The sequence below is a fragment of the Esox lucius genome, chromosome 13, assembly GCF_011004845.1.
Source record: "Esox lucius isolate fEsoLuc1 chromosome 13, fEsoLuc1.pri, whole genome shotgun sequence".
Classification (NCBI taxonomy): Eukaryota; Metazoa; Chordata; class Actinopteri; order Esociformes; family Esocidae; genus Esox; species Esox lucius.
Window position 1 is genome coordinate 29038683 of NC_047581.1, and position 15192 is coordinate 29053874.

The 15192-nt window shown below is 43.6% G+C and overlaps 1 protein-coding gene across 1 annotated transcript; it reads right to left on the reverse strand.

The window, feature by feature from the left end:
• Positions 1–1283: 1283 nt before the first annotated feature.
• LOC109616480 (interferon-induced GTP-binding protein Mx2) lies at positions 1284–14973 on the reverse strand. The gene is made up of 13 exons (XM_020052324.2): positions 14924–14973; positions 13364–13552; positions 8296–8430; positions 7832–7986; positions 7176–7314; positions 6855–7053; positions 6384–6456; positions 6163–6285; positions 4740–4872; positions 4363–4521; positions 4132–4208; positions 2578–2775; positions 1284–1704 (listed from the first exon to the last, which is right to left on the reverse strand). The coding sequence occupies exons 2-13, from the start codon at positions 13542–13544 to the stop codon at positions 1483–1485; spliced, it is 1794 nt and encodes a 597-aa protein (XP_019907883.2). The 5' UTR covers positions 13545–13552; positions 14924–14973; the 3' UTR covers positions 1284–1482.
• Between the last annotated feature and the right edge of the window lie 219 nt (positions 14974–15192).

Below are 15192 nucleotides of genomic sequence, written 5' to 3' on the forward strand. Positions count from 1 at the left end.
AATAAAATTATTTTATATGTTGTGACATCAGCACCACTAATCAGCGTATGTGCCTTGAACGCTGCACTTGAACGCTGCACAATTCAAACCGCGCCAAACATGGCAGACAGTAACGTTAGTCGAGCTCCACATAGTATCGTTTGGATACAAGGACTTTGAACTGGACCGTGTGAATAAAAAAAGATTTGCCAGATGCAAAATATGCAACAACGTCAAATTTCATTCGTTATTTTAAGAACCACAAGGAAAGGTAAGAAAGTAATCTCTTTATATTCAGTTTCACTAAGATCTATAACGATTAAGTTACTAATGTAAGAATTCATCTTTTGTTTGTCATAATTTGGCCTTGGTTGCATATTATGTTTGTTTTTTTCTTGTTAGAAATGTCACCATTATCATTACTGAATACGTCTGGTAAATAGATGTAAGGGAATTTGACTATTACTGTGGCATACCCTGAATTTTAATGTTGATGGGCATCTTAAAATGAGCGGGCATGTATATGATTACACGTAGGCTATAATGTCTGTATTAAATGTGGGCATTTTCAAGTGTTTGTGGACTGCGTGTGGAAACTAAAAAGAATTGTGCTTACACCATAACAGTTAACTTTACTGCATGAAAGGCTAACATGGAGGCGCTGATGTGATTACTAGCACCTAAACATTTCGAAGAGGTTATTCTTTTTTACTCATACAGACAAGAATAATTACAGCGTAATTACATATTAGGCCGTTTTTCAGTCACAATAATTAGATTATAAGGTTGTTATTATTAGCCCTTATTACATGGATTGGCTGAATTCCAGTGCAGAATGCGTGTTATTTATTGATAACAGACCGTTGCCATGAAAAACAGCGCGTTGCTATGGACGCAGCAGGATTCTAACCAGAGACGGAACGGACTATTTTCTTTAGAAGAAGCAATACAATCGTTTTTAAATCAATAAATTCCTTTTGAAATCAATATTTCGTGTCAAATTATAGATTTATTTGGTAGGTAGCCATGTAATAAGCGGGATAAGGTATAGCGAGGCGGTTGTTATAGCGAATACAACCCCTTCAGGCTGATTCAAGATCCCTCCGCTTCGTCCCCCCAAAAAATTGTACGGCGGAGGAGAACAATATTTGATTTTGAAATCGAGCTTCGCACCAAACGCACGTCAGAAACAGAGGACAGTGTGTGTGTGTGTTCATCTCTTTAGTACTGTGACTTGACTTGACTTGCTTAGGGTGAACCCTTGACTTGACTTGCTTGATTTATCTGAACTGTGACTTGAGACTTGACTCGAGATTTGATGGTTAAGACTTGAGACTTGCTTGGACTTGACCATGTGTGACTTGTCCCCATCTCTGTTAAATATAAGTGAAATGCAGGCTCTAATATTTTTAAATGAAGTGCCCTTTGTTGATTTCTGTCTCCCCATGACAGTGTAGATGTAGTACAACAGCTTGTCCTGTAGAAGACAATGTGGAGTACCTTTCAAAGGTTGTTGAGCTTTTCATTGGCATGTAAGAGGCATTCGAGTTGGGCCTTCAACTTTACACGATTAATTTCAATGTATGAGTCCTCCTGTAGGATTTTATCAATGTCATCTTCGTAGAGCAGAGACAGCATCTCGCTACACACGTTTTTGGCTCCCTCCTTCAGGATGAAATAATAGATCAACATTGGCACCTGGTCCCCCATTCTCTGCACCACGATCTGGGAAAGAGGATGAGGTGTTGAAATGAGACTGCTAGATTACAATCAAGGTTTAGCAAAGGTTACTTTAGAGATGGGCAGACCTCATAATTTACAATTACGCAATACAATTACCAAACACCCCAAAATAAATAAATCCCAAATAAGATAATTAGGGAATTTTTTTGAATTATTATATTGAATTACAACACATTCTGTATTGTTACCCTGCTGAACTGTAAAAACATTGCTGGTGAAGGTAAGCTTTTTTTACTTGCTATGATTGATATAAAGCTATTTACTTTAGTTGTTTAAACTGTCAGTTAGCTACTCTAGATTCTAAATCAACTCGCTAGCTTGAAGCAGACGTCTTTGCCAGACTTTGCAGTTAGAACTCAAACTAACATTGAAAAAACATCAAGTACTTAAGCAAAAATAGTCCAGGTATTTAAGTAATCTACAAAAATACCTTTAGCACCAGCCAGAAAAAAATATTATGGCCTTGTGTGAAGTGCATTTCATTGACCTTTTTTTGTTATGGGTAAATGGCAATTTGGAAATTCCACATGTCAACATCGCAATTTCGATTATAATTAGATTAATTGTGCAGCCCTAATAGCATGGATTTGCCGTGGGGGGTGAGGTTCAGATTCACTTGCTAAAATGTTTTTTTTACATTTTTACCGTCTGAACGATGAGGTACTATTAACAACCCTAACTCACCGCACTTCCTCATTGTTCCTCATTGTTCCTCATCGATATTCCAGTTCCTGGTCATTGATGTGATATTAACAGTGTATATTTCTGATTAGAATGTATGAACTTCAAAATGTTGGAGTGACTGCAAAATGTTGGAAAAAAAACCATCACAAAATATTGTGAAACTGATAATACCTCATAGTAAGCCTTGAGCAGTTCAGGGTAATTGGTCCTTTTGTCTTGTTCCGTGTAGTCTGTGGTTTCGCTATCCAATTTATTCTGTATGTTGAAGATTTCATCCTGTGTGTACACTAACATCTCCATCTCAAACTGCTCCTTGATCCTTCCCATGGCCATTTGTGACTGCTGATCCTGGATGCTTTCAATGTTTCTCTAAGAGTTCAAATAGAGAGGAAGTCATCATGGTGACGTAAGGAACCTTGGATACAGTGACGCATTGCAATGTTTTCCCATACTGGTTGAAGCTGGATTTTGTTAGGTTAAGCTCAAGAAATGTGCATAATATGTAAAAAGTCTACATCCCCCTTTTCACATTAATGTCAATGCCGCAGTCTCAGGCATTTAAATTTGCATGTTTGCCACAGCTAGCTACACATTTGTTTCCCTTTGACAGTGTAGGTGATGATGCCTGAGGAAAGCACGGAACATCATCAAAGTTCACAGCCATCCAGGCTATGGCCTGTTCATACTGCTTCCGTCTGGTAGATGCTACTGGAGCATCGGAGCATGCACTTCCAGACTCAAAAACGTTTTTTTCCCCTCAGGCCATATGGTTCCTCAACCAGCAACACCAGATCCATGATCATACTGATCACACACGAACATTCCAGATTCTCTGATGTCCTTTCAGGTACTTTAATGGGCATTTGAATATTTCAAATACATGTATTTTACTGACATACTTGCCATTTGTACAATATTCAGTACTACTACCAATACTGCTGCTAATTTACAGTACTCTTTGTAAACTGCTGCTATGTACAGTGTTAGATATATTATTGCTTTATCTTCTTGATATATATTTTTTGCTGTGTGTACATTTTTCTTCTTAATTCCCACTACGTAGTTGTAGTGTGCAATGCCACCATTCACAAGCTTATTGCACTCATATGTATCTATAATATTCAATAACTCTACCAATTGCTGCTAGGTCACACTTATGTATATTACTGCCATACTTGCCATATATAAATGTTGAATAATACTACTCAGATTTCTGCTACCAATAATACTACTCAGATTGCTGCTAGTTTACTGTACTCCTTTTTTAAATTGCTGCAAGTGTACAGTGTTATGTATATTGTTGCTTTATTTTATTATTTTATGTCTAGCTATATTTTTGCTTATATGTTCTTCTTAATACTCATTACGTAGTTTGTCGGGTGCCATGACACAATAATTTTACTGTGCAGGATGACGCTGTGTTGTTCGGTGCATTTGACAAATAAACCTTGATACCCAGAAGTACCATTATCAGCAACAACCTTGGAGCAGTTAGGGTTGATCACTTTGCCCTGAGACAGAACTACAGATTTTTCAGCTTGCTGGCTTAACGATTAACCCTATAAAACATTAGGTTACTGGTCAGATGTTTAAACCACTAGGCTACTCTGCCAAACCTACCTGTGTGTTACATTGTACTCAGTGTAATTAATTTATGGCTGCAAGCATATCTTAATTTTTTTCAAGTAAAAATATATCAGAAAGTTCAGCTGCCCTTTTTCTTACCTTAGAGAACTGCTGAAGAAAAGGATAACCCTCAAAGCAATCTTTAGATAATATATCAAATTGTTTCTGGACCATTTCTGAAAAAACAAACAAAAAGCACATTTTTAACAAATAGTCCAAACTCAATATAAAAAGAAGAATTTTCTTGCACTTCATGTTGAAATAACCTATAGGTAACTTAATTAAGCCGCTTTTTTTTAAAATACCATAGAGCCCCGTGCATTCAGTTACCTCTGACTGTGTGTACTGTCATCATTGCAGGATTCACAAGTTCACCCAGTAGTTTCTGAGCAACTTGTCGAAAAACATTGTAGTTACTGAAACCTGGCAGCTCACTTCCCCTATGTGTCTTATCATATTCAGCTGCCACTTCTTGCACATGCTTTTGGTCTAAATAAAATAAAATAAAAAACATTACCGGAGAGATTTGGATAAATGTTAATATTTTTTGTAATTATAATGTTAGTGATATTACCGTTAGAATATTATATATCATTGTATCAACTATTACTTTCAAATTATTCTTATCATTAAGTATTCTATACTTCAAATGTTGAATCAGTTCACATTAAGATTTTAAAAACGTATTTAATCAGAATTGTACTTACAATTTTCTATAGAGTTCGTCAGAATTCCCATCCACTGTTTATAATCCTTTCGCATGAGGACAAACAGGTTTTCCTCTGTAATAATATCCCCATTGGACAGCTGGTTTATCTTTTCAATGAACTCTGTTATGACCTGAATATGGAAATAATATAATAAAACACAACAAATTAAAGCTTATCGATTTAACTTTACCTTCTTATGGGGTCGAGGGTTAATTGCAACCCCACATTCTGCATCACTTTGCCAGAAAACCTGTGGTTTGTTGTTGTGAATTTTGGCGCATTGGTAATACGTCATGTGCCTTGTTGGTTTGATTAGTTGAGTTGAAGTTTAATCCAATCACATTCCAGTTTAACTTTTCTCAATACCCATTGGAAAATTAGAAATAAATGAATAAATAAATAAATGTATCAATAAATATATTTCTGCAAAAAAATATTATTATAAATGTATTAATCAAATATTATTTTCTGATTTATTTAATTCCTTGATCATTCATTTCTGTTTTCATTCATTTCCATTATCATATATTTTGTATATATTTATTTCTATATTTATTTATTTAAATATTATTTTAGTTCTGTATTTATTCATTTCCATATTCTTTTATTTTGTGTTTGCTTATTATTTACTTATGTTCTTTTTTTTCTGCGTGTATTTATTTCTGTTTTTCCTTGTCCTTCAGCTAATGAGGGGGCGGGACTAACAGTCAGATGTAGCAATCAAGTGCAGAGCAGCAGGTAGAAATCTGATGGTGAGTGCTGTTTTACAGTAGAACCTTGGCGCATCCATGAGGAAGATTAACGTTTTGGAATGGCCCAGCCAGATCCAAGACCTGAATCCAATTGAACATCTGTGGGGTGATCTTGAAGAGGGCTGTGCACAGGAGATGTCCTCGCAATCTGACAGATTTAGAGCGCTTTTGCAAAGAAGAGTGGGCAAAAATTTGACACGTCAAGATGCAATCAACTTATGCAACCAGGTTATTGTGAGTTTTTAATTTTTAATTCTTCCCCCTCAAAGATTTCAATTTGTTTTTCAATTAAATTTTTCACGTTATAGGTCACATTGGAAAAAGTTCTGACATGATTTATCTTTGTCTCATTCTTTTACATCACAATAACCTAGCATTTTAACAGGGTTGTGTACACTTTTTCTATCCACTGTACATGAGAGTTAATTGAGGACACTGAATGTGTATGTATAACGTACAGTGGCCAAAATAAAGACTGTCAAGAGCGAGAAACAATGCCCTTCTGTTTTCATCTCAGTCCATTTGGCCATAGTTACATTGTTACAATTTGCTGGGATTAAACCAATCCTCACATCAAGTCAAATGTTTATATATTGTCAACTTTTGCATCTGCTAAATGACTAATGTGTAAAATTAGGATAATAAATATAAAGTGAAGATGCAGATACCTTAATGAGGTGCTTCCTCTTCTCTGAAGGGTCCAGGGCAGGTTCATGCTTTAATTTATTCAATTTATTCCTCACATCCCCAAGCAATTTTTTAATCTTCTCTGACATCTCAGGGAGAGATTTCTGAAAAAGAGAAAAAAACACAGCAAGTTAACAGACCTCATATGGTACAGCCTACTGCACATCCAAAAGTGACATCAGACTCATATGACACTGCTAACCTTAATGTGTTCAACAAGGGTGACGGTGAGCTTCTTGGATAGGTTAATGATGGTTGTCTTTTCCTCAAGAGAGCTGTACATTATAAAGGAGAGAAATAAGATCAAGTCTTCCAAGCATATTAGAAAAAAAATAATGCTGCCCTTAACCCCTGCTCTCCCTGAGTGAGAGAGTTGTGTGCATAGAGAGACCGTCCAACGATGACTTAATCGATTTACCAACGTCTGTAATAGTTTTTCTTCCTTTTTGAAAGGCATTCAACAAGCCTAGGTAGCTATTTATTGTGAAAACTTTTTAACAACGTTTATTTGGGTTAATGTGCAAACTGTCAGGGTATTATAGCCTCACCGAACAGTATATGAAACAAGGGTCCCAAACGCGTAATGTGGAAAATCTATTGACTTTTCATAACAGCCTAAACCTATCGCATGTAGAGAAAAAAACATTAACACAATGCCCAGAACAAATTCTACCTGAAGTGCAAATGTCTTTTGAAGAATTCCTTCTCATCTTCAATTGCATCAATTATGGACATATTTTCATCAATTTGCTTCTGACCACGACACTTCACAATGACATAGCCCAAATTCAGAGGAATCGTTCTATTTTGGACAATGTCCAAAATGATCCTCTCGGCTCCAGGGTCTATCAGGTCTGGCTTTGTTAGAATGGCTAGGAGACAAATAAAAAGAATTATGACAGGAGCAGACAAACCACACATCTAATTAAAGCTATTGTGCAAATAAAAGAAAGCTCTATCAAATAAGTTAATCTATTGTATGTCATTTCTTTACCCAAAGTTCTTGTGCCTTCAACATCCACTTGTTGTGCCATTTGCAGGGCCTCTGTTGTTGCTATGTCAACATTACATGGTACCACCACCAAAATGATGGTTTCCTTTCTCTTTATGTAGTTAAGAATAAGACCTTTGATCTATTAAAAAGGAAAGAAACATTATTTTAGCTACTTTGTTTTTTTCTAGATGGCAGTTTTATATTGGGATTTTAATCCCCAATATTGTGATTATTTGTCACCCCCAATATCGCTGCAACGCCCAGCAGAGTTGGGACAAGCAAAGCAAACCCGACTGGGTTCTGGTTCACACTGCTCGCTCAACCAGGAAGACACCGTAATCATTATGCACCAGAGAGATCGCAATCACTAGTCTTTTATCTTAACTGGCAAAGGTTACCCCCCTCATTAGAACCTCTGAGCTAATAGATGAGCTGGTGATGCAGCAATGCAGCAACCTCGCAGTGATGCAGCAACCTGCAAGTTGTTCTAAAGCAAATCATTCAAAGAACCTTTCACAAACCATGATTGTCTTAATTACCTACCTATCAATACATGTAGTACTTCTGGCTAAAACAATTGACCAATTTGCAGTGATGAGATAATCAAGCAATCTACTAGACCAAGCCAACATTTGTCATCTGTACATTATACTTACTTTTTCTCCAATGTCCTCCGGTTGTCCTTTCACAGCTACTCTGGCAATCCCAGGTAAGTCAATCAGAGTGAGGTCACATACTGTTTTGGATTTTATCTTCAGAGTGATCAGTTCTTCGCATATCCCATCTCCTTTTCCAGCCAAGTCATTCTGGGCTTCAGTCCAAAGTGAAAATATTTATTACAATTAAGTTGTGTGTGTTTGTCTGTCAAAGTCTTCATATAAAAATATTTTCAATCCTAATGCTGATTGTTAAAAGCTGTGGTATACACTCACCATCTGGTTTATGAGAGTATATACCAGAGGCATCACATAACATGTTAATGTTCCAATTGCATTGGTAACCGGTTTATATTAGCAAGAATACATATTGGGGTGCATATTAGCTATTTAACACATACAAACATGCCTTATTGTTTAAATATATAGTTGGTATGAAATAGGTGTTACAGAAAATGTCCAACCTTCTTCAACATAGTTCACGACCTTTGAGGGTTCAGTAAATTCATATATTTGTTCACGATATGAGATCTCCGCCTTCCAAACATTGTGTTTCTCATAACAAAGCTGGAGTAACAGTGGGCATCTAGTGACAATACCTGGAAACAAGAAAACTACTATGAACAGATCATGATATGGAAAAACAATCAATACATTATGACAGTACAGTCAATAATGACAATGTCCATTCTACCACAAATCTGTGGTCTGCTCTGTCTCAACAGTTCTCCATAATAGACAGACACAATTTTCTAAATGATGTTGAGGCTAAAGTATTCCCAGATACAGCTCCTGTAGAAAGTGTACACCACATTGAGTTAATTTTCACATTTTGTTGTGTCATTGTTTCATGCACTAAAATGTCATTTTCCCGCTTGTCGACTCCATTTTTTCAAGGGACTTTTTTTTTAAATTAAATATTTGAAATACAGAACTTAAAATTATAATTGGGAAATCCCCTTGTTAATTCGCTGAACTAGTTCACGTTCACATTCTTAAACTCACACTAAGTGAATTTATATTTTTCTGTAAAAATTGTCATGATTTACATGATTTCAGGATGGATTCTGCATTTTCTATAAGTAGTGAAATATAAATGTGTATATATGTTTCCCCTCTGCTCCCCACATTGTGGATCATTGTTGCTGTCGCTGTCATTGTTGCTGTTTGGTTGTTAATCGGTGAGTACTGTTGAATGTTGATTATTAAGACGCATGTTGCGCATTTTTATTTAATTCAGTCAGTAGTTAGTATAGTTTTTCCATTCGTGTTTGGTTTGTTTGCTGTTTTAATAAAACCCACAATCGAGATATATGCCTGCGCCTGGTTCCTCCAATACTACACCACGACGAGTCGTTACAGAATGATCCACCGCAACTGGAACCAGCAGGCAGTCCCTCCAGAGAGGGTGTATCCCTGGAGGGGCGATTGGGGGTCTGACTCCCTCTCCTCGGATGACGACGAAGCTGTCTACAAGAGAGTGGATGAGGATCCCCTTGAGGAGACAGGCTGGGGGTTGCCCCAAGACGGGTTTGGGGTGCCGCTGTGGGGTATGGACCAGTACGGAGTGGTCAAGCCCCTCACCAAAGAACAAGGGGAGCTGGTGAAGGGTCTCCTGCAGGACTTGCAGGAGGCAGGAAGGACAGGACGCAGGCGAGGCCGGAGGAAGAAGAGGGCGAGGTGCCCAACGCTCGGTCCGAGGTCCCCCCAGGAACATTTTAGGGGGGCGCTGAGTGGGTGCCCGAGGGAAGCCCCGACGATGCCCCCTCTATGTCCGGTGCCTCCTCGACCCTGTGCAGGCTGGCCAGGCTGTAGGCTGGCCATTAGGCGCGCACCGCTTCCTGCTCCGCGGCCTTCCGCCGCCCCGGTCCCTGCGCCACAGCGCCGAGCGCCCCCTGCTGCATTGGAGCAGCAGCCAGCGCCTCCTACCTGCCAGCAGCGCCAGCCAGCGCCCCCTGCTGCATTGGAGCAGCAGCCAGCGCCTCCTACCTGCCAGCAGCGCCAGCCAGCGCCCCCTGCTGCATTGGAGCAGCAGCCAGCGCCTCCTACCTGCCAGCAGCGGCAGCCAGCAACCCCTGCTGCATTGGAGCAGCAGCCAGCGCCCCCTACATGCCAGGAGTGGCATCCCGTGCCTCCCGAGTTTGGGGAGGAGTGGCCTCTGCCGCCGGAGGCCGAGGAGGAGTGGCCTCTGCCGCCGGAGGCCGAAGAGGAGTGGCCTCGGCCGCCCCGGATCCCTCTCCTGTCCCGGCCGCCCCGGATACCTCTACTGTCCCGGCCGCCCCGGCGCCTTCTCCTGTCCCGGCCCCTCCTTCGGCTCTTCCAGCTACCGACCCACCGTCGGCTCTTCCGGCTACCGACCCTCCTTCGGCTCTTCCGGCTACCGACCCTCCTTCGGCTCTTCCGGCTACCGACCCTCCTTCGGCTCTTCCGGCTACCGACCCTCCTTCGGCTCTTCCGGCTACCGACCCTCCGTCGGCTCTCCCGGCCTCTGACCCTCCGCCGGTTACCGACCCTCCGTCGGCTCTCCCGGCTCCTGACCCTCCGCCGACTCCTGATCTTCCGCCGGTTCTGCCTCCCCGGCCTGTCCCGACGGCTACGCCACCCTGGTTAGTCTCGGCTGTTCCGCCCCCTCGGCGGGTTTGTGCCGATGGGGGTTCTGCGCTGCCCCGCCCCCCTCCCTTGGGCTGGGGTTCGTCTTGGCCCGTCCAGTGGCCGGGCCATTGGGGGGGGGTACTGTCATGGTGCGGTGAGCAGCAGCGCCACCGTGCCATAGTTTCTCAGTTCCCATACCTCACAAACACATCCCGGACTGTCACGTTTCCAATCTTCCACACTAGGTCCCAATTTGTATCGTTTGTATGTGTATATATGTTTCCCCTCTGCTCCCCACATTGTGGATCATTGTTGCTGTCGCTGTCATTGTTGCTGTTTGGTTGTTAATCGGTGAGTGTTGTTTAACGTACTGTTGAATGTTGATTATTAAGACGCATGTTGCGCACTTTTATTTCATTCAGTCAGTAGTTAGTATTGTTTTTCCGTTCGTGTTTGGTTTGTTTGTTGTTTTAATAAAACCCACGATTGAGATATATGCCTGCGCCTGGTTCCTCCAACACTACACCACGACGAGTCGTTACAGAATGATCCACCGCAACTGGAACCAGCAGGCAGTCCCTCCAGAGAGGGTGTATCCCTGGAGGGGCGATTGGGGGTCTGACTCCCTCTCCTCGGATGACGACGACGCTGTCTACAAGAGAGTGGATGAGGATCCCCTTGAGGAGCAAGGCTGGGGGTTGCCCCAAGACGGGTTTGGGGTGCCGCTGTGGGGTATGGACCAGTACGGAGTGGTCAAGCCCCTCACCAAAGAACAAGGGGAGCTGGTGAAGGGTCTCCTGCAGGACTTGCAGGAGGCAGGAAGGACAGGACGCAGGCGAGGCCGGAGGAAGAAGAGGGCGAGGTGCCCAACGCTCGGTCCGAGGTCCCCCCAGGAACATTTTAGGGGGGGGCTGAGTGGGTGCCCGAGGGAAGCCCCGACGGTGCCCCCTCTATGTCCGGTGCCTCCTCGACCCTATGCAGGCTGGCCAGGCTGTAGGCTTCCTGCTCCGCTGCCTTCCGCCGCCCCGGTCCCTGCGCCACGGCGCTGAGCGCCCCCTGCTGCATTGGAGCAGCAGCCAGCGCCTCCTACCTGCCAGCAGCGGCAGCCAGCGCCCCCTGCTGCATTGGAGCAGCAGCCAGCGCCTCCTACCTGCCAGCAGCGGCAGCCAGTGCCCCCTGCTGCATTGGAGCAGCAGCCAGGGCCCCCTACATGCCAGGAGCGGCATCCCGTGCCTCCCAAGTTTGGGGAGGAGTGGCCTCTGCCGCCGGAGGCCGAGGAGGAGTGGCCTCTGCCGCCGGAGGCCGAGGAGGAGTGGCCTCTGCCGCCCTGTCCCGGCCGCCCCGGCGCCCTCTCCTGTCCCGGCCCCTCCTTCGGCTCTTCCGGCTACCGACCCACCGTCGGCTCTTCCGGCTACCGACCCACCGTCGGCTCTTCCGGCTACCGACCCTCCTTCGGCTCTTCCGGCTACCGACCCTCCGTCGGCTCTTCCGGCTACCGACCCACCGTCGGCTCTTCCGGCTACCGACCCACCGTCGGCTCTTCCGGCTACCGACCCACCGTCGGCTCTCCCGGCCTCTGACCCTCCGCCGGCTACCGACCCACCGTCGGCTCTTCCGGTTACCGACCCACCGTCGGCTCTTCCGGCTACCGACCCACCGTCGGCTCTCCCGGCCTCTGACCCTCTGCCGGCTACCGACACTCCGTCGGCTCTCCCGGCCTCTGAACCTCCGCCGGCTACCGACACTCCGTCGGCTCTCCCAGCCTCTGACCCTCCGCTGGCTACCGACCCTCCGTCGGCTCTCCCGGCTCCTGACCCTCCGCCAACTCCTGATCTTCCGCCGGTTCTGCCTCCCCGGCCTGTCCCGACGGCTCCGCCATCCTGGTTAGTCTCGGCTGTTCCGCCCCCTCGGCGGGTTTGTGCCGATGGGGGTTCTGCGCTACCGACCCACCGTCGGCTCTTCCTGCTACCGACCCACCGTCGGCTCTTCCGGCTACCGACCCTCCGTCGGCTCTCCCGGCCTCTGACCCTCCGCCGGCTACCGACACTCCGTCGGCTCTCCCGGCCTCTGACCCTCCGCCGGCTACCGACCCTCCGTCGGCTCTCCCGGCTCCTGACCCTCCGCCGACTCCTGATCTTCCGCCGGTTCTGCCTCCCCGGCCTGTCCCGACGGCTCCGCCACCCTGGTTAGTCTCGGCTGTTCCGCCCCCTCTTCCGCCGGTTGTTTTAATAAAACCCACGATCGAGATATATGCCTGCGCCTGGTTCCTCCAACACTACACCACGACGAGTCGTTACACAAAGGACCTATTTATTTTAACAAAGTCGCTGTCTACAGTTGCATTATAAAACATTTCCATCAGCAGAATAAAATTGTATCTGAAACTAGCTGCAGGTTGATGCTGGTTGTGTTTTGCTTATCTGATGGTAATTATTTTCTGTCCATGTGCACACATTTTCAAAACTGTACAGAATTGAAGTGCACACATTTTAATTTTTTCGCAACTCCCGTTTAAACAGTAAATTGTCATAAACACTGGATAATTTGTCAAAGTGAACTTGTAACTAGTCTCCATACAAAAAAAATATTCAGATTTTGTGTGATATGACAACTCTTCTAGGGACATAGCACAATTGTAAATGGGGAGGATGTAGAAAAGGGAAGGATTATATGACAGAATCATGATTATCCATTAATAGCCAGCTAGGTTGTTGACATAACAGAAATGGGGTGAATCAGTAAAGTAGAATTGTCTTTACTGAAATTGGTCAGTCAGTGTATTTCAGTTCCCCCCACCCCCAAATTCATAAATTTAAGTAACTGAAGGTGGAATCTGTTTATTAAAGGAATTATCTCAAAATGGACGGATTTGGTGGGTGTCTGTAAAACTCTAATATTGACTTCAGTAGTTTATTTGTAAGGATGAATTCAAAATCTCACCAGTTCCTCTGGGCAGTGCCACTCCTGAAAGTGCCTCAAGCACAGAGCTCTTCCCTGAACTCTGGTCTCCCACCACTACAATGGCTGGCAGGTTCAGCTGCTTCTCTATCCCAAGGTATCTCATTTCATCTATTAAGTCAATTAAGGGACGGACCTTCTCCTTGAGTTGGTCTTGGAACATCCTGGTGGCTGTCAGATGTACAAAATAAATTGTTAGTTTGTTGACAGACTGCTGCTGTGGCACGACATGCCAGACACACCTCACACCTCACCCAAATGGCAGAGTTCTGTTTGGTGGAGTGAGCAAAACTTCCTAAAAAAATATGCCAAAGGCTGATTTATGGCTATAGGAGACATTTACTCCAAGTTATCACTGTTAATGGAGATATCACATGCTATTGAATGGATTCATATATTATTGCATACCGTCCAGCAGCACTAGTTCTTCTGAAGGTTACAATTAGCTAGATTATGGAATTTGATTAATGGTGAAAAAAATAAAAACATTTAAATATTACCTTGAGGTTTCTTGGGGATACTTACGCTGTACTTTTTGATTAAATGTATTGGGCTGTCAAAGTGACATCACGTCATTACAGTCCTGCATTAAAGTCCTCGAAAATAATATGATATTGCTTTTGGATCCTCTGTGTCATTCAAGCCGCGGATCTACTTCACACTATTAAATAGTGCCACATTTTGTGTGAGGGGCTAGAGAGAGCGCACTGTTTACAGGGTGTCAATGTTGGCATTTGGTAGTAGCAAATTCACTGAGGCAAGACTTTAATTGAAGGGTGGCTTTCAAAAAGAAAAGGGATCATGAAGGCAAGGAGCAGGCGAGGCTACAGAAGATGGAGGACGAGTTCACCCATAGATATAGCAAATGAGTCAGGGCGTGAGAGTGCCACTGCCTCATCTAAGTTACAAGCTCTGATTGGTGAAGAGGGCTTTTTACAACTAGCTAGTCTAGCTCAGTGGTTCTGAAACGGTTTTGTCACAAGGCACACCATTTCTGAAATGAAATATTTGCAAGGCACCCCTTTACATATGATTATAGCTATGTAAATCATCATAAATAAAACTATTTCAAAGGCACTGGCCAGCTCCCAAGGCACACCAATGTTTCGAAGCCACACAGTTTGAGAACCACTACACAGGTCTAGCTAGCGTGCACTCACTGTGATATTGTGGAACATGGGCTAAGCATTGAAAGAAAGTGGGATGGCATTTGTAGAATCCAATGGAGTAGTCTTCAAGCCATAATTCGTTTTCATCTCTGCAACTGATTTGGCAATTCAAACTTATATTCCACTCAGATGGAGCTAGTTAGGTAGCTACCAGCCTACCATACCATAGCATGATTCACATTCAATAACAAGCACAAATGTCAAGATAGCAAATGTGCTTCAAGAGAAGACAGTGGCATGTGCATAGTTCTTACAGTTTGCCAACTGCAGTTTGCCAACTGCTTAAAGTTTGCCAATTGCATTGTAAAATTGCAAAATAAACAAGAATTGCATAAATCTGAGTTGATAAAAAAAATGCAATAAAAAAACATACCTTGTTTGGATTTCTGCCCAAAAACAGAACCGGTCCTTTTCACAGTCAAGATGGAGCTCCACATTTCTCTTGAAGATGCTTGCATTTATAGCCGGTGAAAGTGAAACTGTATCATGGCAACTGAAGCCATAATGCGATGCCATTAGTATAAATGATAAAGATCAGCAGAATGGACGGATCTTATAACTTAGTAATTATAGGGCTGAGTTTCGTTTTCCCAGAAATGCATTTCCTAGAAATGGGCCTCTTTGGCCATGTCTAATGGCCAT